General features: G+C 41.3%; 1 protein-coding gene across 2 annotated transcripts in view; it reads right to left on the bottom strand.

The window, feature by feature from the left end:
- Positions 1–26336, bottom strand: part of STON2 (stonin 2) — a 77456-nt gene extending 51120 nt beyond the window's left edge. The window contains exons 1-4 of one of the 2 annotated variants that reach the window (XM_071745839.1): positions 26244–26336; positions 9500–9705; positions 8803–9057; positions 2425–2622 (exon numbers count right to left, since the gene is read on the bottom strand). In XM_071745839.1, coding sequence (XP_071601940.1) covers positions 2425–2622; positions 8803–9057; positions 9500–9587 — 541 coding nt within the window. In that variant the 5' untranslated portion in view covers positions 9588–9705; positions 26244–26336. Of the gene's footprint in view, positions 1–2424; positions 2623–8802; positions 9058–9499; positions 9706–20978; positions 21109–26243 lie in introns of those variants that run through there. The other variant, XM_071745840.1, reaches the window with a different exon arrangement.
- Positions 26337–27723: the final 1387 nt, after the last annotated feature.

Below are 27723 nucleotides of genomic sequence, written 5' to 3'. Positions count from 1 at the left end.
CACTGTTTTCTTTCATGGAAAAAATAAATGTTATTTCATTGCCTTGATGGAGCCTTCAAACTCCACTGCAGACCGAGGCACCAGTCCTTTAGGAAGAGAAGTGCAAATCAGCTGCTTGAATCACGTCAGGTTTGAATGACTGAATTTCTGGAGAGGAGTGGAGGGGAAGGACAGAAGAAAATGATCTTGCATTTCTGGCCATTTCTGCACTGTGAGGGTGGGATGAAGGCTGAGTGAACAACAAAAAAGGCAACAGTTCTCTGGCTACCAGGTTCTCAGATCTCTCAGCTCCACAAACCTTGCCTGATGCCAACAGGCAGCTTGGGGGTGGGCTGCGAGCCATCCCATGAAACAAACAGGTGAGCTTTCTTCATGCTGTCCTTTTGCAACTCAATACCTGGAGTATATTTCTTACCTCAAGCTCCAGTACCACTAAGGTACTGGTATCTTTTTAGCTAATGACCTATGTCATCTACTTTTTTACTTTTAAAAATGTATAGGTGACTGGAATGGAGTTTTTGGTAAATGTTTTGCTGAGAAATATGTTAGTTTGTGACTGATGTGGAAAGAAAGAAGAGTAAGAAGGTTGCATAAAAAGCTATTCCTGAATTATCAATTTCTCTTTTGGCCACATACAGCAAATAATTCCAAATATATGCCAGCAACACCTTTGCCTTTAGATTCTCTATATAATGCAAGGTTATAAATGAACTGGGCATCTCTCATTTCCTCTGCTTATGTGGAGACAGTGTCAGAGACAACAGCCACCCTTTGGCAACACCAAATCAACAAAACAGCAATATCTAGCACATACTTCAAATGAAAACTCTTACACGTCACTCTGGTAGACATGAGCTCATTAGACAGAACTGATGCCCATACTGGCATCCAAACAGCTGGCACACAATGCCAGCTTGCCTGTTCTATCTTTCCACCGCTGGTTTCCAAACACAGAGGTACAAACAAGCTGAGTATTCTAAAATAAAAACAACCTGTAACTACTATTTGAAGGAAAAAAGGTCTCTGCTTACACAAACAAAATACTTCTGTAGCAGGAGATGAACTTCGCAGCGATGATAGGCTCTGAGTGAGGACAGGATCAGTAGAGAACTGGCCTTGACCAGCACGGCTGCTGACCTGCTTCAGAATGAGCCATTTGCCGATCTCAGGCCCCACCTTTTATTGGCCCTTGATCTTTGAGCATGCGCACTTGGGGCAGCCCTAACTGGGCACAGGTGAGGCTGAGCACCGACTGAGCTCATTACTCGGCAGGCCACCTGTGGCCTACACTCCTCCACAAAACCATTGTCTTAAGCAGCCAGTCAGTACCTACCATACTGCTACTTATGAACTTGCCTTGATGAACAACCCAGTTTCACTGAATCATCAAGTAATACTCTTTTCAGGGGATGTATGGGTATGTTTCTTATGGAAGGGACTTATGACATCAGTGGGACTTAGGAAATCCACTCTCTCAAAACATATCTTAGTTCACTCGTATTGTTACATTCACCATCTGAGAGAAAACACTAAATGCCTTATATATCTGAGCTTTCATGACACCAACAAATCAATTTTCATCACCAAACTGGGCACGTACTGACCTTCCACAGCTTGGGTTGAAGAGCTTTCAGCATACTTCATATGCTTGCTCCTGGAGCTGTGCATTTTTTTTTTTCTTTTTGTGTCCTGACATGCCTGTTCCTTTATGTTCTGTGAAAATCTGCTTTGCCATTTGGGAGTTTTCATCCCAACTCTGCATGGCATGGAGGGCACCACTCTGCTCTATTTCTTCTGCTTCAAAGACCACCTGGAGTACAACTGAGGAGCAATGAGCTACAGTGCCAGGCAGCACATTTTGCCACAGTCAGGACCTTAAATGACCTAAATCTGTTACTGAGCTACCCTTATCATCTCCTACACTCTCTCTGCATTACTTTGCAGTAACAGTGCAAAGCACAGTGGAAAGAATGTGTCCAGCAGCCTGGATCTGCATCTTGGCACTCAGTGAAACAGAGGCACACAGACCTGAACCTGCCTCAGCTGAATACACTGGCAAGTTAAGAAAATTTCTGCATTGAAATTCAGGAAGGGCATCCAGCTTCTCCCACCATATACTGAGAATATACTGATCCTAGACCAGACTAAGCTCATGTGGTATGTGAAAAACAGAAAAGCTCCAGTAGTTCAATCAGAGAAGTCCTCCAACAGCTACACAGTTGCATTTGGCTCTTAGTTTGCACATACCAGGGGTGTGTCAAATCCAGCTGTGATTTTTCAGGAATTGGACTAGAAGAAAGTGTTAGTCTGCTTAATCCCCCGAGTTCGTTCTGCTTTGGATCTCTTACTGTAGCTCACTTCTGCGCAGGGAATTTGAGTGGCACCAAAAAGACTGAAATGGAAGCTCAAAGGCTTCCCTCTTACCAGCTGAATCTGCTGCAGATGTTCCACCACTGGTCAAGTCCTCAGTATTAATTGACTGGAGATCTGTGTAGGAGGGAGCAATGCTTGGGCTGCTGGTGTCCTCTGAGTTGGTTGTCCAGCTGCTCTCCGATGCACGGGCTTGTCTCCCGGAGGAGTTGGAGGAGGGGGAAGTCCAGCTGGGGGCTTTGGGTGGAGACACTGGATGAGAAAAGGGACAGGTACCGCTTAGAGATTTACAGGGTAATCTTCCAGAAGATCACAAATATTCCAAAGACACACTGTATTAGTGTACTGCAACTCTGTAAATCTATATACCAACACCCAGAGCAACACAGCTCTGTTACCCTACAGCACTCCTCAGCTCTCTGCTTTCCATCCCAGGCTACAGCAGCTGTATATTTTCCAGTTCAAGTATTACAGAAGCTGTGACTCTTCAGAACAGGAAGATTTCATGTTTCTGTCGCTGCTGACAAGACCCGAATATCTGCATTGTGTAACACAGTGCAGTTTTTACCATATCACAAAATTTTATGTAGTTTTAAAATTAGATTTAATTAAGCATTCTCTATCTCTAACACCCACTCAAATATAGTCGTCATCTCAGGAATGCTCCACTTGGGAGGAGGAGTATAAAAATAAACTGAAATTGATCTACTGATGTGCACTGGAAATGGCTTTTGTTTCTGAACACGCAGGGTGGAGTGCCTCAATCTGAATAAACTGCAGAACATTTTTGGTCAGCGTAGGCCAAAAATCCTGTTCTACTGACCTGCCAGACTTGCCCATCAAACAGTTAAGTCCTGCCTAACTATCATCCAGAGTTCAGAACACAATCCCATACATCCACTGCTCTAAATTTGTACTGCATACTCTTTACCCACAATATCACTCAGGCTTAGGAACAATGGGTGAGGTGACTCCAGGGAGATTTAAAAAGTGGTAAATAAAATCTTCATGAACTAGGGAAAAGTGTATTGGTAGAGACTAATTCTAATTTAGTGCCAGCATAATAACTGTTCTAAGTTAGTACTTCTATGTTTATCTTTTAAATCAACAAAGAACTCAGTGCACTCTGAATCTTGCAGTTGCAGGACAACTACTGACACAGAAGTTCTCTTCTCAGCATGTAATACATAAACTACTCTGATTAGTTCGGCAGATAATTTTGGACAGACAACTTATTAGGAAGAGAGATACTCTTTAATTTGTATTAATGTTAAACAGAATTTATGTCTCCCTACTCCATCAAAGTGGTGTGATGGGACACCACTTCATTATGGAAACCTTGCTGTTTGCATACAGGGAGTATCCAAACCTTGCTCCCTGCCCTGCCAGTTGAGAAGTGCCAATTTATTTCATACAGCTGCACTGTTAGCCTCAGGTGAACAGGAACTGATATATTTATATTTGTACAGCTCCGAGTTCAGGTACTGCTGCTTCTAAGCAGCATCATCAGTAAGGATAAAGAGCTGAAAGTCAGGAGATCTGTCTTCTTATTGCACACATTGACAGTTCCTGTGTTTGAGTGATGTGACCAAAACCCCAACTTCTTTCTCCAGTAATTCTGCACTGTGCTGTGCTCAGTGCCTGTACAGAAAGGATGACAAATGTATGATTATCATCTGACAGTGTCTCTCAGTCCTTTTGAAATGAGGCATCTGAAAAGCTACCCTTAAAACTTCATCTGAAATTGCTTCACAGGCAGAGTGCTTTATTAGGACACAGAGGACAAGCTGAAAAGTTGAGCTCCACATGTGAACCAGGAGCAAGAGTCAAGGTTTTTTTAAAGTGTGTTTTATATCTGTAATCCTAGAAATTGTGGAATAATTTTATAAAAAAGATCTTAGATCTTCAGTGTTTCTTTTTTGTTTGTTTTGTTTTGTTTAAAATCAATCAAAACAATATGAAGAATATAAGCTAATTTAGAAACATACGATTTAATAACTCATTTCCTGTCAACTAATTTTTTTTTGGTCTAAGAGGCAGACTGACTGGAATAGTGTTGCAGAATACTTTTATGTATCGGTGAATTAATTTTATTCCAGACAAGTTATGCCATTTTGAAAAAACAGAGTTGTTTTGTTTTCTAAAGAAAGAGACTTTTACTTTGGAAAACTGTAACTACAGAGAGCTTCTTTTGCAACATATGTTCTTCAAAATCTTGTTACAGTCAATTTCCCCCTAGGTTCTAGGTTCCCCAACACTAACCCTTTAAACTAGAAAAAGTGTCTTTTCCTCTATGCTGAGCCAAAACCCTACCAATTTCAAAAAGCAAGACTGGCAAAAGTAAACATGCACACATGTTTAGATACTCCTTCAGACACTTCTGCTGCTCTCCAGATTCCTGGAAGTGCTGAAACCAAATTCCAAAATGAGATAGGGCTTTTTTTTCTAGAAATTTAGAATTTGGTCTCTAATGTCAATAGATGCAGAGTCATGGCCTTTCAGCTGAAGGAATTTCTCAGAAATCTGTTTACATTGAAAGACAAGAGCCAGAACTGTCCCTAACATGCAAATCCCGTAGCATGCGTAGGATACTGAAAATCAGCTCATTGTTTCCCAAACTGAAAGATGTTTCCTTCCACATGCATTTTACTTTCCTTAATGTCTTTGTTCCTAACACAATTTATTGGCTTTTAATATGCAGATTTACCTTTAAGCATTCGTTTCTCTTTCGTGTTTTGAGAACCCATTCCTTGATCCCTGCACTGCGTTACCATCAACCTTGTTAGCAACATTTCCTTCCTTATCACATAAGGCCTCTGACTTTTCTGATTTTAGGACAGCAACACAGTTGGTCTCGTTTTCAGCTGCTGATCTCATTTTGCATGTACTTCCTATTTTGAGACAGAACAGCACAAAATGGTTAAATTGCTATTTGCCTTCCTGTGGGACAGCCTCTCAAGGGACATGGTAGGAGTCCAAGTTACTTGAGCCATTTAAAACCAGGAAGAACGGGGGGGCTGGGCAGGGGTGTGTGTGTGGAGCAGATGATGTGAAAGATCTTGCCTTGCTCTAATTTTGGTGCTTTGCTGAATACCTCATTGAATTCAAGAGTGAAGCTAACACTGAAAGAATATGAGACTGTGAGCTGCAGGCCCAGTGTGTAACAAATGGGAATGTTATGTCACCGTCTGGCTGTGACCATTTGCTTATGTAATGTTTATGATAGGAACATTCAGGTGAGCCAAAAAATCTCATTTTTCACTTTTTCAGTATCTGCTCAACAGGCTTGACTAGCCTGATAGTTAACTATGAGAAAAAGAAAACTTCTTTTCCCAGCAAAAGGAAAAGGAGGAAGAGGTCACCACAATACGTCATTTCTGTGACTAAATATTTCTGTGGCCTCACTTGAGAGTTACTGCTTCACAGGGAGAAATCCACATGAGTTGGCAGCTGTCAGTTATCTATGCATAACCTGAAAAGCAGAAGCATTTTGAAAGAAAGATTTTGTCTAGTGTTTACTCTGCCTGAACCTGGTGGAATGAAGGGTTTACAGGAATGTCCTAAATAAAAGATAATTGTTACTCTGAGGCTCAGAGTGGATGCTTTTCATTTCTATACCTCAGGTGTTGACATTTCTGCTCACCTTCCAAATTCTTTGCCTGTGTTTTTAGCCCTGTTATTTGCTATAAGTCCCCCTAATTTCTGATCTACCAATAATGTCTTATTTTTTTCCAGGACAAGAGCCCAGTATTAATCTAGGTTTTCTTCCAATGTATTTCCTATAGGATAAATAGTACACAGCAGGTGTCTTTAAATTACTACTTTTCTAGACTGTGAGTACTTTAGGGAAAAGGTTTGCTTTTGGGAAAACCTGTGGAAAAATACTGTAGCTCTCAGATCAGAGTAAGACAGCATCTCTCTCCCTTGGGGCCCATTTTCTCTGTTCTCACAGCACTCTGGAAATGCCACTTTGTGAGTCCTTTTTAAAATGTGTTTCCAGGCACCCTGGCCATCAGCCTGGGTAATTATCCAGTCAGCTGTGCAGCTGCTTCAGCATGGGCAGACAACACAGACAATTTTCTATGAGTGCTGGAGCCCTGACAGGAATGTGGCTGAGGGTGCTGAGCATTCAGGACGTTGCTCTTCACAGCTGCCTGCACAGGAAACAGATTTCAAACGTCTCCATCCTTCTCACACCGATCCGTCTGTCCACACTTGGCCTTTACACTCTCCCCCCCATGTGGCTATTTCCTATTGTTCTTACGGGGGGTGTTTGCTACTGGAAATGAATAACTGCTGTCACTGTGGGCTTTCCACTGAGCATGTCTGTGTATTGAGGTTGTAACACAAAGTCTCCAGCTTTGCTGCCGCCCATAGAAAAAAGACGTGACCTGCAGATTAATTGAGAGCAACAAGGCTGAAGTTTATCCTACCTCTTGCTGTCAAACGCCCCTCAGAGCAGAGGGCCAGAGACAAAGAATTGCCATCTTTTCTGCCCCATGACCTTCCCTTCAGAGTCTGCCAGCTGCACTGCTCTGGCCATTTATAATACAGGGTCTGGAGCAGGAGTGGGACTAGCTCACGAATAAGGAATTTAAAATACCCACATCACCTCCTTACGGTTCCTATGTTGTTGAAAACAGCCTCCCACAAAAGATTTTATGAAGTACATCCTGATCTGACTGCAAGGGGAACCATCCTCCTCCATGAACCTCAGTCACATGCTAGGAATTAGTGTGTAAATACCTCCTCAGTGGCATGGATCACTTAGGACAAACCTTTACAGGGGCCCAAATGGGAGCCTTCTGCAAAACCACAATGCTTTTGGGAAGACTTCTCTGATCATTTCTTCTGGATATCCTACACCTCTGCCTACAACTTAGCGTTCCCTGTGACTGAAAACACAAATCCAAGCGCAGTGCTTTTGCTCAGCAGGCACCTTAGGACTGGGCCACACCCCTTTAGGGATGGGAAATCCCACAATAAACAATGAAATTAGTTTTATGGAAGTCTCTTTGTTATGGCTTGCTTTATATAGGCTGAGCAAAGAATTATTTTTTTTTTTAAATAAGAAGGTGCACTTAAGAGTTTTCCAGTCAACAAGGACATCACAACACTAGGAAGGAAATACAGTGTCACAGCAATCAACAGCTCTGTTTGGAAAAGTATGTGGCTGTATGAACCTGTATGACTAAGTGTCACCTAACCACAAAGTTAAATAAGACGTAGAGCACTTCAGTTTTACAGATTTATGATTATGGGTGCTTTTCCTTGTCTCCTTATCACCAGGATCAGTAAGTATTTACAACTAAGAAGAATAACAAACAGCTAAATATAAATTAAGAAGGTGTTAGGCACAGCTTAAGAGTTATTTTTTTGCCTGAAGATTTGCTCACTTCTACTGCACAAAGATGCAGCTTCTGTCTCAAATGGACTTGTCTATAGCACCATAAAAAGAGCAGACAGAAAACTAGTGCTTTACCGAAAACTCAACCCATAGTTGCAAACACAAGTTTCCTAACAGAAGTATTTTTCATGTTACTGGGTGTATTTGATGGACCCGGTGAGCAGAGTAAAGCTGCAACTTGTTAAACTGCTTTCACAACTAGAACTATTAAAATGGAATTATTTAGAGAGAATCTCAATTTGAACATGCAAAAGTAAAATAAAGTTTTCTTAGGCAATTACTCCACAACCCCCCTGCAAGGAGGGACAGTCATCTGTTCATACAGAAAAGGAGAAAAGGTAGAAACTCATACGGTCATATTAGCATAAACTGAGGAGGCATGCCAGAGACTTTGCATTCATGTTTGAAGCATGTAAGAAAGAATTTCCATACTTGAAGTAAAGTGCACGTGGTCCTGGAATTAGGGTCACCTTTGTCTGTCTTTGTAATTCTCCACCTGCTAAATCATAGCATCAAAAACCAGCAGAAAGTACTGATGGGCACTGTCACTCTGGCTGTTACTCTCAGTAAGCTTCTGGCAAGAACCAAATGGTGACTGTGCACAAATAAAGGCAATGGCCACAGAGGAGAGAAATCACCATTCTTTCACTTCCAGACCACAGAAGCAAATATGACTCAGACTTCTTAAGATATTTATACCTGTAAATAAGAAATGTCACTACTGAAAGCATCACTACACTGGTTCCTGTGTTTAGCAGTCTCCAGGGCCAACATGTTCCAAAATCACATAAGCTTTTTTTTTTCTTTACAAAAAGAGAATGTGTTTGGTTTATACTGCTAGTTCAACCTGGACAGAAATTATGAGGCCTTTTTTTAAACTCTGGAAACATTAATAGTCCTAAAATACAGCAAAAACTAGTCAAAGTTCAACCTCTGACAAACCAAAGAGCAAGGAAAAAATCCTGTCGGCTCTCGCTATATTCTGTTATGTTATTGGAATGGACCTTTTCATGCATTTGCCTCACCTGCTTGTGGGTGGCTGGATGGAGTACTAGTCCATGGTGCATCTTCAAACTGCACCCAAGCACTGATGGATGATGACAAATCAGCACTAGGACACACATGGTTTGCAAGCACAGCAGAATCCACATTGGGTTTGTCAGCTGCATCGTCCAGCTCTGTGTGGGAAAGGTCTTGAAATTCTCCACCTGCATTGCGGTTCTCTTCTGAGGACGTGTCTGAGGAACTAAAACATTTCTTCAGAGGCTCCTCAGTGCTACCTAAAATGGAGACAAAATATAAATATTAGTAGGGCTCACCATTAATTAATTCTTTTTTATTAAAATATCTAAAATTTGCCATTAAATGTAGGTAGAAATTTTTCCTTCACATAATGTCGTTTTTAGACTGGAACAGGGCATAGCTTTGCATTTGATTATAATAGGTTAGACTTCTTCCATGTCAGTTGGATACTATATTGAACCTCAAAGGACAGATCCAAACCCCGTAATACTTATGCTAAGGAAATCTCTTATTAAGAGAGCATTTCACATTTTTGGCCAAAATTCTCCTATTAAATAGGAGCAGCAGGAAATAATTCAACCTCCGGACATATTGCTTCCACTCAGAAGGCAAGCTCTGTGATACCAGATATATGACAGTAGTTGGTCTATTTCAAACAGAGAAATCTCTCAAGTTCAAAGAAAATGAGAGACAGTTTACCTCGTGGTTTAACAGGGAGAAGCACCTCATCAGAGAAGGACACCCACTCAGATTGGCGGGAGGCTATGACACTTGTCAGAGACGTCATATTCACAGCAGGTTGCTCATCTTCACTTGGGGATTATATGGAGGAAGCAGACTAGGAGAGGCATGGTGAAGATGAGCCAACAGAGGGAAACACCATCTTTGTGCTTTCTTTTCAAGTGCTGTTAAGATAAGAAAGGAGAAAATTATTTCTTTTAGAAAATTAAAATGAGCTACAACATTTTAATAATACAAAATGTTAAACCAATTTTTGTACCGCAAGCACAGTACTGCCAAAATACTGCCACTTTGACATGGTAATGTCACCTGTGTCTAGACAAGGTCTACACTTGAGCAACTCCTTGAGGATTTTCAAACATCCTCATGTTAAAACAGTCAGTTACCAAATATAATGTTTTATTCCTTACACAGGGAGCCATCTCGCACAGCCCCAGTAAAACCGATGAGTAAAATCTCCCAGGCTCATTAAATTTTGATGCAACTTAATCCCAATTCCACAATTTTAGCATATCCTTGCTCATCTTGCTTCTTACAATAACTTCTTCCCCTCAATAAAAGCAATAAAATGCACATCTCACTATCAATAGCATTAACGTAGTTGGTTCTGGGATGGGGACAGGTATTGCCATCATAGTCCAAATCTGAAGAGATATCCTCTCAGCTAGTTGCACTTTCAGCTATGCTGCTTAATTGGAACTTCACATTTTAATTATAAAACCAAACATCTTAGATTTGTCTGGAGTTAAGCAAGATTTTTCTGCAGCCCAGCAAATATTTTCACAGAAGCAGCAATTCTAATTAGGCTGCACTCCAATAGGATGTGCCCCACTTCTGGGGGGATCCGCTAGAGAAAATGGGGCACTTCAAAGTGTTCTGGTTGTTGCCTAGTAACCAGGAAGGTCAGGTCTGAGGAGAAAAATTCTCTGACAAACACCCTTGACCACCTCAGATTTGCAGACCACTTCAAAACTCTTGGAGGACTCTTGCCTCCTCCTAGGGAAGAAAGTGAAGTCTGTCCCAGATAACTTTGAGCACTGAAGCTCTTGCTGCCATAGCACTCAAGTAATTGAAAGTACTAAAACTCAGACTTGGCCATTTTAAAATGCTATGAGCCACATTTCTTGGCCTTCTCTCTCTTACCTAAATGAAGTGGGTTTGGGGGTGAAACTTCAGTTTGGTGTACAAGACCAGATACTTCACCAAGACTTCTCTTTACTTGACACTAACAACATTTAGGTCTGAAGAGCAGACTGATATGTGAACACATTCATTCTTAAAGCATTTAAGAATGCAGGAAGCAGGTAATTAAATGGCTTCCAGTATGATTATTCTCTTCAGAGCTGCAGTTGTTAGTCTGCCGAAGGCAGGTCAGCAAGTAAGAGCTGCATGAAAGACCCGAGTGAAAAAACTGAAAACTTCAAAACTTTGGAAGTCACAAACCAGCCTAACACCCAGAGAGAACTCATGGGTCCATGTTTGCTGGATGAAGATGAACCTTTTCAAGCAGAACTGGACACAAAATGTTCAGTTTCCTGCAAACAAAAAAAGGATTCCTGGAGACAATTCAGATGGCTTAATGTGATTTGTCAGAAGACTGACGACCCCCCTGCAGACTTTCCAGAGCCTGTGGCCACCTCTCAGCCAGTCACCACCCTGGGTATCTTTCCCCTGTTACACAACCAATTCCCTAATGCTGGAGGGACATCTGTGCTTGAGTCCCAACACCTTTTCCTCCACTTCCATAGTAGGATATCTGCCTTCATCCAGTGTAGGCAGATACCTTTGCCTAAGTCACACAGCATCTATTGTGGGTGCTATGAATAGAAGCTACAAATCTAAACACAGAGGAAAGCTAAGAGAAAAAGAATAGTCAGATATTTAGGGTCACTTGGATGCCATATGAGGGAAGGAGATTATGACCTTGGTATCTTGCTTTCCTTGTGTGACCAATGAAGTTGTTTGTTTTGGGCTTGTTTAAATATCTGTAACCAAGTCTTATTTTTCCAAACAACTGAATACTGACCTCCCATTTTTCCTGGAAAAGGCCTGACAGAAGCATGAAATGGCAGGAAATGAAAAAAGAAAACAGTTTATCTTTCCCTTAATGCACAGAGACTCCAATAGAGCTCCTCTTATTTCTGTTTTTATTTGTTTTAAATGTTTTAAATGTTTTATTTGTTTTAAAGGAAAAAAAGCCATGAAAGAAGGCAAGAAAAAGGACTGTTTCAGCTGTGCAGATAAGTAGGAGAATTATTTCATTATTTTAGGACAGATTTGCTCTTTTACCCTATTGCCCAATGACATGCATACTTTTCTAAATCCACTCAGTACCAGACAGCAAAACTTGAAACACTTTAAGATGCATAGTGAGCACTGAGTCCAGAAAAGCATCAGAGTACCACACAGTGCAGCATGAAGTGCATACTCCAGCTATACAACTTACCACAGACTTCCCAGTTTGGTAAACAAGTGAGACTGTGTTGACTTATCAGAGTTATCACAACTTATAGACAAGCAGTCTGAAATACAGGGAAAACAGCCTGAGTGGATCATAATGTCAAAGACTCAGTATACTGGCACTCTGAGAATGCATATGTTAGGATGAAGAAAATTATTTAAAAGACAGAGTTTTGTGTTCTCTCAGTTTTCACAAGCAACCATCAATCTCACCCCCTGACCTAAATGTCTGTACAGAATTATGAATCCTGGAGAGCTAATCTCAGCAAAGCATGTGGAGAAGGTACAACTTAATTCCCAGAACAGATGGATTATCTGCTATACCAGATGCTATACACGTGGACCTTGATGAACCTTGCCACCACTTGCAGAGCAGTGATTTGACCACGAGGCAACAGAACTCTGAGAAGCTGAAATTTCTGTGTCAGGTGTGTCTTTTTCACATTACAGTTTCACAGTGGGACACCTGAATCTGAGTGACACATAGGCAACAATTATCTCCAGTTCTCCAAAGGGCAGAGATCACAGAACTGAAATAAACGTCCTTGCCTGTTTAAGTCCTCCTAATCGATCCTATATCGCTCTTTAAAATGGATGAAAATTCATTCTTAAAATCAATGTGCTGCTTTAATAATGCAAAACCTTATCTCATTTCAAATCTATGTGAATGCATGGTTCATTGTTATTTCTTCTGGGTGACTGCTTACCTATCTGCCTTTTTGTACAACTATGCTCTAGCAACAGGTAAAATACCTTTTTCCGTTTATTTTACTAGGCCAAAACCACGCATTTGAGCAAGTGACATAATTATCTTGTGCCAGAAGTCTCACATCCAACACCCTGTACAATGAGCCCTCACTTTAGGTGGGACTTTTATGGACTAGGTGGGTACAAACACGAACAGTAGTAATGGTTCTTACCACTACTGAGACATTTCAGACAGATCTGTAATGCAGTGGTGTTTTTGTAAACATACCGTTCAAAGCACTTAATTACTGGTGTTTGGACAGCAAACTTGAACATTGTTTCTCAGTACATTTCAACTCTGCTGAAAAGCAAGAGCTTAGCACAATTAATCATTTTAAGCACCAGGGTTATGTCTCCAGCTGATTCCAGTGGCAAACACAGATGCATTGCTGCAGTAGGCTCTATCACTACAACCCGGAGTTACTAAATTAGGGGTATTACTGAGGGAGGAAAAAATGAGATTAAAAAATAAGGGGATTAAATTCAGGTTTTGTTTTGGAAGTGTAGTTACAATAGCAAGCTTGTGCTAAATTTATAGACTTATATATAAAAACATATGTAATATAATATAATAGAATAGAATAGAATAGAATAGAATAGAAAAATTTATAGACAATATATTCTCTTATGTGGTAGCACCAGTCAAAATATCTCATAACATGTGCAGGGATACTGCTTTTCTTGCTTATACAAACCTTTACAATCCCAGGGACCTAAGCATTAATTGCTTACTGTACTTTGTATTTGGTTATTGTAGGTCATAGAAGGGAAAACAAGTAGACAAGATGTTTTAAGTTCCCTGTAGCAGAAAAAGAAACTAAGTCAAAGGGGTGGAAAGGAAAAGACTGACCATGGCTTTTGTTGTAACAATCAAGTGTTACTAATACCAGGGAAGTCTCAAGGAAAAATATGTAATTTTATCTTGACCACGTGTTTGGCAAATCTGTACAGCCCAAACAAGTCTAGTAGCATGAACTGGGGAATGATTGCTGCCTTGGGCAAATTTCCAAGTGAGAGAGAGATCATGGGCCTTCCTCTCAACTTGGCCTGTAACAACCACTGACCATCAGCACATCATGACCTGAAAAATAAACAAACTCCAAACTGGAAATCTGTTCTCTAGCATCTAAATAAAGTTCCAAGTACTTCAGGGTGCCACAGCAAAAACAAAACCCAGTGATAAATGACAGGGAAAAAACCAACACCACAAAAGTTGAGAAATCAAATAAAATAAAGGACTGGATTTGGATTATAATATTATTACTGAAAAAAAATCATTGCACCATCCTTTGCCTAATTGCCTCAGGTGAGAGTACCTTATGAATAATCTTGATGATGAGAGGAATTAAGTAATATTTGGTTTTTCAATTATTGAATTCTTAATATTGACAATCCTATTTTCTCCATGTATACAGCTCTCCCAGTTTATAAACTGCCCCAAGAAAATCTCTGGTAACACCAGGTTTTAGAACTTTAGAACTTCTACTTACTGTGATTCATATGTGCAATCACATGAGTTTCATGGCTTCAGATAAGCTATAGCTTAAGAGGCTCAGTCACTACCTGGTGCACTTAACATTCACTTATATGAAAAGTCTCAATGTGTAAGGAAGAATTAGGGCACAAAGAGAGCTCAAAACACGTCCCTTGTTAAATTTCTGTGGATCTGGAAGCAGTGATGGCTTTGCCTGTTACAGATTGCACCTAAATGAACATGAGCCGTGAGAGTGTTCTGTCCTCAGAGCCTGGTCTGATCCACTTTGTGCCATTAGGTCATTCCTCCTGTCCTCTGGCAATTTTAGACACAGATGGAGTGAAGCAGAGTGTGGTACTGAAGATTACCAGAGCCATGTGGCATGTTGGAAGGCAGAAAAGTTGTGGGGGTTTCCCTAAGCACAGGACCACAGGCCACACTGGTTTATGGCCATACTCAGTTATTCCTGTGGATCCCAAGTCATCTGTCTAAAACCACACTGCAAGTCAGGGGCAGAAACAGGGTTAAAGCTGAGATGACCTGAAATGTCCTCATTTTCCCTAGGCCACAGGAACCAAACACCACACACAAAACCATTTCCCACAAATATACATCTCAGCTTTGCTGGAAGCTCACATTTCCCTACAGTAAGAGGAGAGAGCCTGCAGGGGACGCATTGGTAAGAAAGTCACAAGCATCTCCACTCAGAAATATTTGTGTCAAGGCTAATATGTGAAAGGTCAACAGCTTCTGGGTTTCTGCACCACAATTTATTTGCCACAGAAGCTCCTCTGTTTTAAGAGAGACAGAGACAACACATAAGCAGCTCTCCTGTTGTCAATACCAAGATATTTAGGCAGTGCAGAAGCAATGGCCTCCCTCCTTCTGCCAAGGCCATGACTTAGAAATGCTTCATTGGTTTGGGATGCCTCATAATGACAGCCACTCAGACAAGATACTCTGAGAAGAGTATCTGATACTGGAGAAAACCTGATACTGGAGAAAACTGGTACAACCTCTTCCTCTACTCCTTGGACTCCCAAGAACTTCAGAGCAGTAGAAAGGCACTATAGAACGGCAACAATGCAGAAAAAAAGTGGAATCTAGTTTATTCCTAATTTTTTTTACAATTAGAATCAAGTTTCAGGTAGAAACCAAGAGAGCATGTCAGACAAAATGTTTGGTTGTGATAGTTCATATTCCCAGTCACATTTGGAAGACAAAAGCTAGAAGCTCTACATTTCAGGACTGTAAATACAACTTGTGGTTGGTCTTCTGTCAAAGTGTAATTGAGGCCTCCAGTCATGTAACTGCATTGAAGGATACATGAAGGATAATTGTATCCTAAACTGCAGGATAATTGGGATATTGAAGGATATCCCAAACTGAAGGATAATTTCCCAAACTGCAAGCCTTCCAATGCAAACTAAAATCTGAGGCAAAAATGGTTAATTTCCAAGAGTCACAACTTTTATACAACGTAATGCTACAATAAGTCACATCCCAATCCACACAGGGAAGGAACTGGATTTAAATTAACTGTTTTTTTTTTTTCAGACCTGAAAAAGTGAATCATACCAGGGAGATGTTTTTCAGAAGCTCCCACTTAGCAACCTAGTTTGCACATCTGATATTGATGCTTTCATGTATTCTTGTCTAAACTGTGCACAGGCAAGATAGCCAGTTGTATTCCATTTACCAACCATCCAAAAGCTACTGTACTTTACTCACTGTTGTGATGATTATCAAGGTGTGTTTTTTAAGTTATCTCACTGGTGTAGAAAGCAAAAAATTCCACAATCAATCACTCTTGATCCAACTATGTCATTGCAGCCTAATATCACTGAAGACAGCCATCAAGAAGTAAACATAGATGACAAAGTCCTGTGTACCTATCCTTCTAAACTGGGACTAATGACAGAGAGGGAAGTGAGTAAGCAATCATAAGTTTACTGGAATATTGTGCTGGATTATAAAGACCCTTCTACTAAACACACATTCTGGCTTATATGAAATGCAATCCTGTTCTGTCAGCTACTAACATTCCAGCATTGCCCACATGCCTTGCAACAAATTACTGCATTACCACTATTCCCTATGCAACTCTAAAACTGGTCCTGCCTCCAAGAGTAAGAGAGCCAGCGTAATTCCTCTTCTGCCTCAGAACTGGTTTCAATTGCACAAATGAAATCAGGGCTTTATCTCCTAAATTAAAACTATGTTCATGCTAAAGTTCATTGAAAAACCTTCACTGAAAATGGTGGATATAACTAGTTGCCATCAGTCAGTCTCAGTCAAACTCACATGGGACTAAGAAAGCTGGGGGAAGTAAAAACAAAACAAAACAAAAAAGAAGCCAAACTCTCAAACAGTAGCCACATTCAAGACATGGGAGACACTGCATTCTGTAGACAAAGATGCTTCACTGGGAGCTGTTTGCCTACAGGGAGGATGGACATTCATCTCCTTGAGCTGTGAGTATGCACAGAAGGGAAGAACAGATTCAGAGTAAGGGAAGCACACAGCAACCAACTATAAAAGCATAATATTTGATGGTTATATATAAAGGCAATCTTAAAATGTGGGTCTGTCTCTCAGTTTAAGGAAATCCTGCTTGATTATTTAAAGCCAGACAGAAAAAGCCATACTCTGGAAGAGGTACCTCAGGTAACAAGCCTGTTCTGGCAGAAAATTTCTTGGATGATCCAACTGGTCTTTCCTCATCTCCAGTGTCTGTCATTATGCAACTTACTGTGATGCCAGGACACTGCAGCCCTTCAGGGCAACCCACAAATATCATGTTTGTTGTCACTCTCTATTTTAGACATTCTAAATATAGGCCTATTGGACTTGATGATGTTATTAATTTAGCATGACTACACTGTGACAGAAGAATAAAAAGCACCCAGTATTTTATATACTATAACAACAAAAAAACCTATACATGAAGTAGAAACAAATATCTTAACAAGTAAAATCCACATACAGTACGAAATAGCACGTCTGCAACTCCACTGTCTAATATGTTTGTGTGTAATTGTATTTGTCTAATTATCAGAACACAAATGAAGAATGCTTGGTATACTACAATGATGTAGGAAAGAGGGTATAAGAAAATCCTGAATTTTTTGTTTGGTTTGTTTACGCTAAAACACACTAACAAGCAATGTTTCTCCCCATTTCAGGGGAGAAAAAAAGAAACCTGTTCTGTAGTATCTCTGTCAGCAGGTCCATACCTAGACAGTAGGGTTAGTAAGATGATAGTAGAGGTAATATTGATTCCTGAGTGTAGCTTACCCACCTCTGGAAGTTCCCAGGGAACAGAACACAAGAGGTGGCTTTTCACTGGTGCACAGCAGTAGAGCACTTTGCTAAAAATGCTGTTCAGAATACTCTGCTTTCTAACTATCAACAGTTTGGCATAATTTGGTCTGACAAGCTGCAGCTGCTCATCTTCATGGTGCTATCCCTTTGACAGTCAGATGTGCCTCTGAAAAAGCAAGTAACCTCATTTCAGAGGAGGAATCCAAGCTACAGGGCCATCTAGCTACATGGGATCATGTAAGAGCTGCAGGAGCACATGGGGAGAGGTGGACCCCTGCAGCATGGGGAAGCAGCAAATCATTCATATTTCATTACAAGAAGAGGCATTACAAGTCTGAGTATCAATAGCAGGAGGAAGAAGCAATTGCACATCATGCTCAATAGCATCAAATAATATTAGTACCAAAATTACTGTATGGCTTCCATGAGATGCTCATCTTTTAATCTGACACAAATGCCCTGTTACAAAGCATTCACAGTGTTGACAAGTATGCAGAATTATACATTGAAAGTCATATGGACCACCTCCCAGAGAGTGTGGCATGGTCCCTGGTTTCACTGTGCTTGGAATGATGGTGCACAGCCATTGAACCAATGCATGAGTGAGGCTATCAACAAGCAGAGCATAAGAGAGAATGATTAAGAATAAAGACACAGACAATGACTACATCACTCACTGGTTGGGGCATTATTGTTAAAATGAACTGTCAAAACTGGAATAGCAGGGAGCACTGCACATCAGGTACACTGACAGAGCTGTGCAGACACCCTGGGAAGAATGTTCTGCCCTAGACCTGTTTTGTGGGGAAACTTCTGGGATGGCAGCTCCTTGTATGCCTGGCTTGAGGCAGTGTTGCACAGGTCCTGTAGCTATATGTACTTGCACATGGTACACAGAATCTAAAACTAAGAAAACATGCCTGAAAAATAAAACCTTCATTTTTTACATAGAAATAGGAATGTGACTTGATCTTTCAAAACTACATGTTTTCAGTATACAGGTAATTGGGCTGGCTACACAAAACCAATACTCTAAAGAAAATAATCAGAAAAACATACAGTGAGATATGTCACTATTCTTTTCTTGTCAGACAACTAACTCTTCAGTTTCAAGCAGCAGACATTTGTTATATCATCAAGTCATATAAAGCTTAACTGCATCAGGTGACCAGCCATTCCATATATCTAGAAGTATGCTCTGCTTCCCTCCACTTTCAAATCATGCATGCAGAAACTAAAAGATGAAAGTCTCATGGTAAGCCAGGTGAAGTCATGAACATACTCAGCACTCAACTGGACTTAGGAAATGCAATATCTTGTCCCCCAAATTTTTAGACAGGTTTCATGCATGTTACATTTCTTGCTGCTGGTGTGGTTTATGCACCATCTGTTTTGTGCCATCCATGGGATTTAGCAGAGCAATGGTGTGAAAAAAAAAAACAAACCCACAAAACTAAACCCCACTAAAAATCCCCAACCCCAATAGGCCCATCCCATCTAAGCCTCCAAAAGTTTAAGAAAGCAAAGCAGAAATAATTCTATGAAGATTTCACTCACTTAATTGAAAAACAAACAAAGTACTGCAGACATGGATATAACCCCCAAAAGGCTTTGCTTCATTCAAAGGCTTGGAATCTGAACATCCTCTCTGCAATCCCTCACAGGCAACACTCCCAGCAGTGCTGTGTTTTAACAGCAGAGCTGCTGACTGAGCCTGCCTTGGAAATGGAATTAATGCAATCAGGTCACCCCACCTTCCCACCCAACCTCACACAGCCATAAGCAACCACAGTTACTCTGCTCCCCAGCCCACCAGACGTCTCTGTTGCACAGCACTGGGATGTGTGGCAATACCAGTTCACAGCAATGTTAATGCAGCTCTCCTGTCACCTCTGAGGAAAGACCAGCTGACCTTTGGGAAAGACTGCCTTACCCAGTGGAAAAGGTTTGTGACAGACAAGTTGACAAAGAGAATTTAAAAGATTTATTTACCTCCCCTTTTCAGTAAAAGCAAAGACCCACTAAGGGACTGGGACTCTGTTCTATTACTAAGACTGGCAGTGAATCACTCTGGCAGAGCTGCAAATTTGACACCAGCCTAACTGACACAAACAAAAGCGTGCTACAGAATACTGAGAACTAGCATAATTAGAAGAATTTCCATTTTTTTTTTCAGGACAAACTTCCTGAAAAGAAGGGATTATCACTTGAAAGTTAGTGCCTGTTTCAGTCACTGAAGAGCTCAATGCAGCTGCTTGGAGTTGCAGCTCCCAAAGGTCTGTGGCCACCTTCCATCAGTCTTAGCTCCAAGGATATTCATATCAACAGTCTGGATTGAATACAGGGAGAATTTGCAGTCTTTTCTGAAAAAAAAAGAGTGAATGCTGGTGCCAAACTCTGAGAAGACATGCAGCGTGGTAAACTAATACAGCTGCCTCCATTCAGAGAGACTTGGACAACTAAATGCAGAGGTCAGAGATGTTATACAGGAGGGGAAAGCCCAGATCTGCCCAACCTATTCTATCTCAGTTTTATTCCCTTCAGTCACATTTGAAATTCTGGCAGTGAATATCCCCAAAGAATCCATGCACCTATCAGCTGAGATCTTATTCCTCATGCTAAACTCACATACCTTATAATCGGGAATGACATTTAGGAACGTGCACCTGCTATACATATATATTTTATAAGCGGGATATGATTTTTCACAGGTGACTACCTGAACCCTGGTGAACTGGAAACAACAGTGCAAGGATCAGAGAGAAAGGAGAATTTCTGGTGGCAAGTTTCTGTCCTCAGGAGCAGTGAGCAATTAAACAGCAACTAATCATTAAACTCCATAGGCTAAATTCTTCCCTACAGCTGTTCCACTGAAATAATTGTATTAGAAAATTAACTGACCTTGTGCTGTGAAGCTTGAAGACTTTGGGTTTTAGTTATGCAGCTAATATTACTTTTTCTCTTAAAAAATGCTTAGTAGTGCTTTTTCCATGCATTTGCATCACCCACAGAACCACAAAACCACCATGCAGTTCTGCAAAATGGTACCTTCTGTTCACAAGAGGCCCCTGGTTCTGACAGCAAGAGAACAAAATTATTATATGGTATAACCCACCCCCACTTTCAAAAGTAAATTAAAGATAATAATGCTTTCATTTCATTTCACAGCTGGCAAACCCAAGAGCCCACAGAGAGAATTAGTTTCCATAAATACTCATGTCTATAAATGCCAACTAAAACTTGGCCTAAAATAGCACAATGAAAGAAAACAGCTCAGCAAAAAGACATCCTTTCTCCCAAGTTTACTAGGCAGGTCTGCTGCCATTGCACCAGGAGCTCCACTTCCAATCTCAGCTCTGAAGCACAACGACTGCACCTTGACTATTATGATAGTTCTGTACAACCAGAGTACTTCCATAGGTGAAAACTTACCCTTCACTTCTGCCCTGTTTTGAGTCGAGGGAACTGTGCTGACACATTTAGTTCAGTAGCCTTAATAAAGCAAGATGAATCACATCTCATTTAACTCTGGACACCCATTTGGGCTTCTGAGATTGTCACCTGATGCTCTGTTTATAGTCAATAGAAGGAACACAGCACCTCCAAAGGATCTTTCCTCTGATCTATTTTTGAACAGGGTGAATCCCTCCCCAGGAAGTCTAACTTAAGCTTGCACGTCTTCTTCATACAACTGAATTGCAACCAAAAATAACGTTATAGCAATACTCTGTTTCCCCTTTCACTGATACCCTGTGTTCATGCAGATCTTCCACACTTCCAGGGAGTCTACCAAGCTCCCCAGATTCTACAGCACACACTCCTGAAAACACAGGGCTTCTATGTAGGTAACTTATTATTAATAATAAATAATCTACACAGACATTTTCAGGTAATTTTCCCATGCTGCTTTCTGTCTCCTTCCTTCATTGCTGCTAAGGCCGCTTTTGTTTCTTTCAGGACTCTTTCCTAGGAATTTCACTTTGTTCTCTCTTCCCAGAAAGAAATCTCTGCAACAAAGCTTAAAACCACATTTAATGTTGACGATAGATGACTTTATACGATTAAACTCACTGTTAAGATAGAAATCTGTCTATCCCACCATCCCCAAAAACAGAACAGCTGCCTTACTCTGCAAAGAATGAACAACAGACACTGCAGCAGTGGTTTCTTACTCTGAGACTTATTTCCCATTTCATGGATGGCCCAGAGTGATACAAGATGAGTGTTCATTTGAAGTAATGGCACAACTTCAATTAATCAAGATGTTCTTATAATATGGCCTCTTCTAATAAGGAAAAATGTAAACTTTAAGGAAGGCTTACACAGATTTCTAGACGTTCCACTGCAGTGGACTGATAATCTTTAATATAGCACTGCTGGGAAAATGTTTTCAATGTTCTAGGAAATATTTACTGTTAGAAAAGTGCCTATTGAAGGACTTTCCTGGATGGATGAAGGCAAAAGCTCTTTAATTTTACAGCTCTCTTTCACCAACTGTATCTCTATAGAATTGATGTTTAAGAAACGTATTCATTTCAGTTGCCTACAGCCTTTAAGAGTATTTTCTATTAAAAAAGCACTATTTGTTTCATAGTTAGCTAAGGGACACATTAATTGATCTCTTACCCTTCATAACCTTATGCTATGATGTTTATATTTTCCCTTGTATTTTTTTGTAAATAAACACTGAGGATTAAGTTACATTTAAAAAATCGGTAACAAGTTAGTCAAGATGCTACATACCAAGCTTACACAAGCAAGCAGTGTAAAACCATACCAATAGGAGCAGAGCTGTAGAGTGAAATACTGGTCATTAAGGACATAGATTTCACACTACTCTCTTGCAGCTTTTATTTCCAATTATTTCCAATCTGACTTTGTAGACTGAATTTACATTAGCAATTGGGGGACATTAAATGAGCTCCTGGTGTTCTCCTTACTCAGTTTTATCCCAAACAAAATCAGATCACGTGCTCTAAAATGCAAACTGAAGTGCAGTAAGTGTAGATGACCAGCACATTAATTTCCAAGGTGGACTCCTGCTCTCATGAATGCACTCATGTATTTGCATCCACAGTTTTTCAGAAAAGAAGGGGAATCCTCGAACACTGATGCTTGTTCCTTTGTATCTCCACAGAACTGCATTTTCTCTGTTTTTTTCCATCTCAATCTCTGAAATTTTACACTGTTAACTTCTGACAGAAATAGGACCTTCCACACCATTCACCTTATTCACACATTTAAAAGACAGTGAAAATTCTGATCACAGAATCACAGAATGTTAGAGGTTGGAAGGGACCTTGAGAGATCATCTAGTCCAACCCCTCTAACAAAAGTAGATCACCTAAAGTAGATCACACAGGAATGCATCCAGAAGGATTTTGATAGTCCCTACCTGGGAAGCAATCTTATCCTTATAGACACCTCCAGATGAAGGAGGTTTAAGGTCCTGGCAAATCTTCCCAAGAGTAAAGATTTAACCTGCAATGTTTTCAGACATATGAGCTCACCTGTAAGGCTCCTAGTTGTGTTTCCTAGGACTCATATTGATCTGGTCACAATTACACCCACAATCCTGAAGAAAAGACATGCTCATACCCAGTGCATACAGAGACTGACATTCTTTCTTTGAGGTTAACCACTTGTGAAGTTATTACATCCATTAGCAGAATTTGCAATCCTTTAAGAAACCACCCCGCATAGTTAGGCTCCAAAGGAAATTTATTAATAAATCAAAGGACAAAACCATCTGGTTTTGCCACTGAGCTCAAGAATTCACTTCTGAAGGGTTTCTTTTCCTACCTGACCGCAGAGTGAGCTTCAGTGATTAGCTTAGATACAATCAATTTCTAGATGGCCAAGATTATGTTACAAGATTGCCACCACTACGAGAATCCTCATAATTCTATAGCCTATTTTCTGACTTACTTTTTTTTTTAGCTTTTTAACTTTCAAAGTTAAAGCTTACACAGTTGCAAAGCTTCTGAGGCTAAAACCTTTACTTTCAGCCTGCCTTTAAGACTAAGACTTTTCAACAATTTAAAATGCAATCATTCTGATAGTTTATTGGCAAAGATCATGAAAGGTGCTTTGTACAAAGCCTCAGTGGAATACTTGGGGAAAAAGCTGCATGAAGAAAGGATACCACCATGAGCAAAGCATGAGAGCAGGAGAATCCTCAAGCCGTGATCTTTTAACTGATACCACTTTGGCAACTGCTTCACAGACGGGAAAAGTCTCCACTTCTACAAGAGGGGCAACAGAAGCTTGCAGAGCAGAACATCTTGAGAGATTTGTAACATACAGAGATACAATTTCTCATCTTCATTTGCTGATGCCAGACTTGAGATAGCTGCAAACTAAGGATTCTGTAAACACAATGTATTTAGCCCACTCACAATATGGCTTAACCCCCCCACGGTCTGGGTTTCTCAGCCAGGGAATTGTACAGCTGCCAGCTCTTAACCAGATAAACTGGCAAGGTAGCACAACCAAGGACATGAGGTGGGGAGCTGGCCACAGCTGAGATATAGCTGTTTTGGGGTTTTTTAAAAAATTTTACTTCGTGTCACACAGAAGAGTAATAATTATGCCACTGATTCAATGAGGGATCCGAGGAACTCATAAAGGAGAAATCTGCAGTTAAAGACCAAGCTATGCTGTCAAGACCCAAATGACAATTAAGAACAGAAGTTGTAAGAAAGTACAGCTACTCAGAACTGAGATACAGTGCAACATGTGAGAGGAAAAAAATCTGAACTTTTATCTTATTGGGAAGTTTAATGGCCATGCTCTTGATTGCCTTCATATTTTAAAAATAACTTAAAAGCTAAAACTACAAAAAAGCAGTTACTAAAGTTGCCAGCTGTATTCCTGTATCTAAGGAAAACTGTCAGATCTGCTTGAGAGTTATTGCTACTTGCTTTGTAGAAAAAAAAGTTAAAGATTTAACTGAAAAAAAGCATCATAGAACAGATTAAATATAACTCAAAGCAAAGATCACTTTAAGGTACAATCAATCAAATCTAAAAATTCTTGGAGAAGAGTGAACCTAGCCATTTGGAAACTAAGTATTCAGGAAAGTCATATGCATCTTAATCCCATGTAACTCATTTCACTGGAGTGGTGGGAAACAAGCTCCTCAAGTTTCTTTATGATAACATCAACTTCATTTACTGACACAAACTTGTTTATGTGGAGAATATTATGGCAAAGTCCAGAGCCACTTGCCTGCTTAACACAACCTATGCTTCAGTTATCCAAGGAAAAAAAAAAAAAAAAAAAAAAAAAAGACATCAGAGTCACGTGCTACAATTAGTAAACACAAGCATTTTGCGATCGACCTGTAGTTTGAAATTCACTTTCTCAAACTAGTAAGTTTACAAAATTCACTTTTCAAAGAAGACAAGAATGATCCCTAGCTGGTTCATGAGTGAAGAAACACCAATGTTTGCCCACTGTTTGACCTGACAATACTAAAAATGCCCTCAGAGCAATACCATGAAGTTACTCTAAGGACAATTTCCAGCACAAGGCACAACTTAGTATGGGAAGATATGAGATCATTACCTTATCTAGTCAATTTTTTAAAAACTTGTTTCTATCTGAAAAACTAAATTCTAAGAAAGAATTGAACCATAGGGGAAAAAAATCAGGAAAGCTGACTCTGATTACAGCCAATAAGTCACAAAAAATAATTCACAAAGATATACAGAAAAAAAAAAAAAAAAAAAAAGGTGAAAAAAGAAACGACAGCACATGAATGAGACAAACATGCAGGGAAGGGACCCTGTGACCCTGTATCAACATAAAAATCCACTTCCATAGAAATATGTAATCTGAGCTTTTTTAACCTATCATTTAAGTAATGTATTCAAACGAGAGGACTGAAAGACAAGTTGCGTTTTTTCTTTGCCTTGCAATAGCTTAACCACAGAAAAACATTTTAAAAAGCAGCACAATTCAGTAGACTCAAGAGAGGAAAAAATCCAAAACATGAGTAATTGCACAGAGCAGCTGAGCGGTAGGTGGATACGAGCAGCTTCCACATGCTGCTGTTAATGACTCATTAACCCTTCTGCAGATGCAGAGTAATAATCTGCCAGCGCTTCCAGAGAAACACAGCGTGCATTATTATAAACAGGAGAGGAGAGCACTCATTTGGGGCAAGATGGCTGGGGGGTTGCTAGGCTGCCTGACATAAACAGTTTCCATCGTAAACAGCCCCGGAGAAGGGTGCAAGGACCAAGGGGGACAGGTTGAAACGGGGTCCCAGACGGTCGCGGCTGGGAGCGGTGCCGTGAGCCGCGTTCACGGAGAGGGGATGGAGCGCGGAGAGGAAACTCCGGGTCCCCCAGGGCGAGTGGCTGAGGACGTCCGCACCTCGGAGCCGCGGAGAGGGCAGAGAGGCGGCGGATGCGCCGCGGGAAAGGCGGCAGCCCCAGCCCCGCCAGCAGTGCCACCTCCCTTCGGGTTAGGTTTCCGCGTCTCCAGTTTCTTGGTGTCCTCCACCTGCCACAGCACCAGCGCTCCCCGCAAACCCCCACCCGCGTACCCCCTTTCCTCGGCTGGCAGGGAGGAAAGGGGGTTCGCGCACCCCACGGTGGGTTGCCGGGTGGCCCCGGCCCCTCACCTCACCCCGGCCCCGCACCTAGCCCCGGCTCCGCAGCCGGTCCCCCAAGCCCCCCGCGGACCTACCTGCAGGCGGGGGCCGGGAAGCTCCGCGGGGTAACGCTGTTGCCGCCGCCCGCGCTAGCGGACAGCGCGCTGAGGGGAGGCGGTGGCGCGGCCCCCGTCCCGCCCCGTCCCGCCCTCTCCCCTCGGGCAGCGGCAGCGCGGGGCCGCCGCCATTGGGCCCTGCCCGGCGGCGCGGGGGGCAGAGGCACCGCCTTGGCCGGGGCTGCTCCGCCCAGCCCGGAGCAGCGGGGCCGGACAGCTCCCCGGGAGAGCGGCGGCAGCCCCGGGGCTGCGGGCAGGACACGGGCGGGTGGCGGGGAGCCGGCGGTTCAGCTTCAGAATCATAGAATCATCGAGGCTGGAAAAGACCTCTGAGGTCAAGTCCAGCCTATGAGCTGACACCACCACACCGGCCACGTGCAGCCTTCCCTTAAACACCTCTAGGGATGGGGACTCCACCACTTCCCTGGGCAGTCCATTCCAATGCCTTCCTCTCCGTGAGGAAATGCTTCCTTAAACCCAACCTAAACCTCCCCTGGCACAGCTTCAGGCCATGCCCTCTCGTCCTGCAGGAAGGTTGGGGTCGAAGGGCTCGAACAGGCGTTTTGTTTCCTCATTCCCGCAATTAATCCATTTACATATTTTCACGGCCTCTTTTAAAATACGGTTCAAAGTCAAGGCATTTCCCTGTGTGAGGAGTAGCCTCCTCGCAGAAACACAAAAATAAGTATAAACATAAATATGTAGATAAGTCGCACACAAAAATCATTCTGCAGTCTTAAATTTGTACAATCAATTCTCATACAAATGGATGGATGCCTCCATCCCTTTGTTAGATCTCGATGACTTTCACAGATCAGCAAATACCCCATATTATTTATTAGTCAGGCTTCATGAAGTTGACTGGAACGTCTATGCACCAAATTCTTTTTAAGCTCTTAAGCTGTAGAAGCATTAGCAGATCTAATAAAATAAATCTAAAGTATTGTTATTTCTGCCTTTAAAGATTTCAGACTGCATTTGCATATGTATGTCTTTATGGTCTTTAATTTCTAACGTTACTACAGTGTCAAGGCTTCTGATGAAAAGCAAAAGTTGTAGAAAATGGGCATGTGCACCACCCGTACAGAGGTGAACACAGATGTGAACACACACCCATCAGCAGAGCCAGAGCACGGCCCCACAGAGCTGGGGAACTTTCAAATCACCAAAGACCTTCCTAGAAAACTGAACCTTGCAAGGTGAGTAAAGTTAACATTTGCATTAAACATTGCCATAACAGCCCTAATAAGTAGTGGGGATTGACTGTAAAAAAACCCAGACAACAACAAATCCTTAAACCAGTTTAACTCTTCTGCAGGTGAATTAACATTTTTTTAAAACGCTCTTGAAAAACACTGGGGAAATTTCACATGACAAGTGCAAGATAACCTCAGTTATGATAACTGATGTTATATTTGGCAATTTTGTATATCTGGTTGTTCTGATTTTGTCTCGACGG

The sequence above is a fragment of the Heliangelus exortis genome, chromosome 5, assembly GCF_036169615.1.
Source record: "Heliangelus exortis chromosome 5, bHelExo1.hap1, whole genome shotgun sequence".
NCBI classification, from domain to species: Eukaryota; Metazoa; Chordata; class Aves; order Apodiformes; family Trochilidae; genus Heliangelus; species Heliangelus exortis.
Note: the sequence above shows the minus strand (reverse complement) of the source record. Positions and strands in the feature narration are given on the sequence as shown.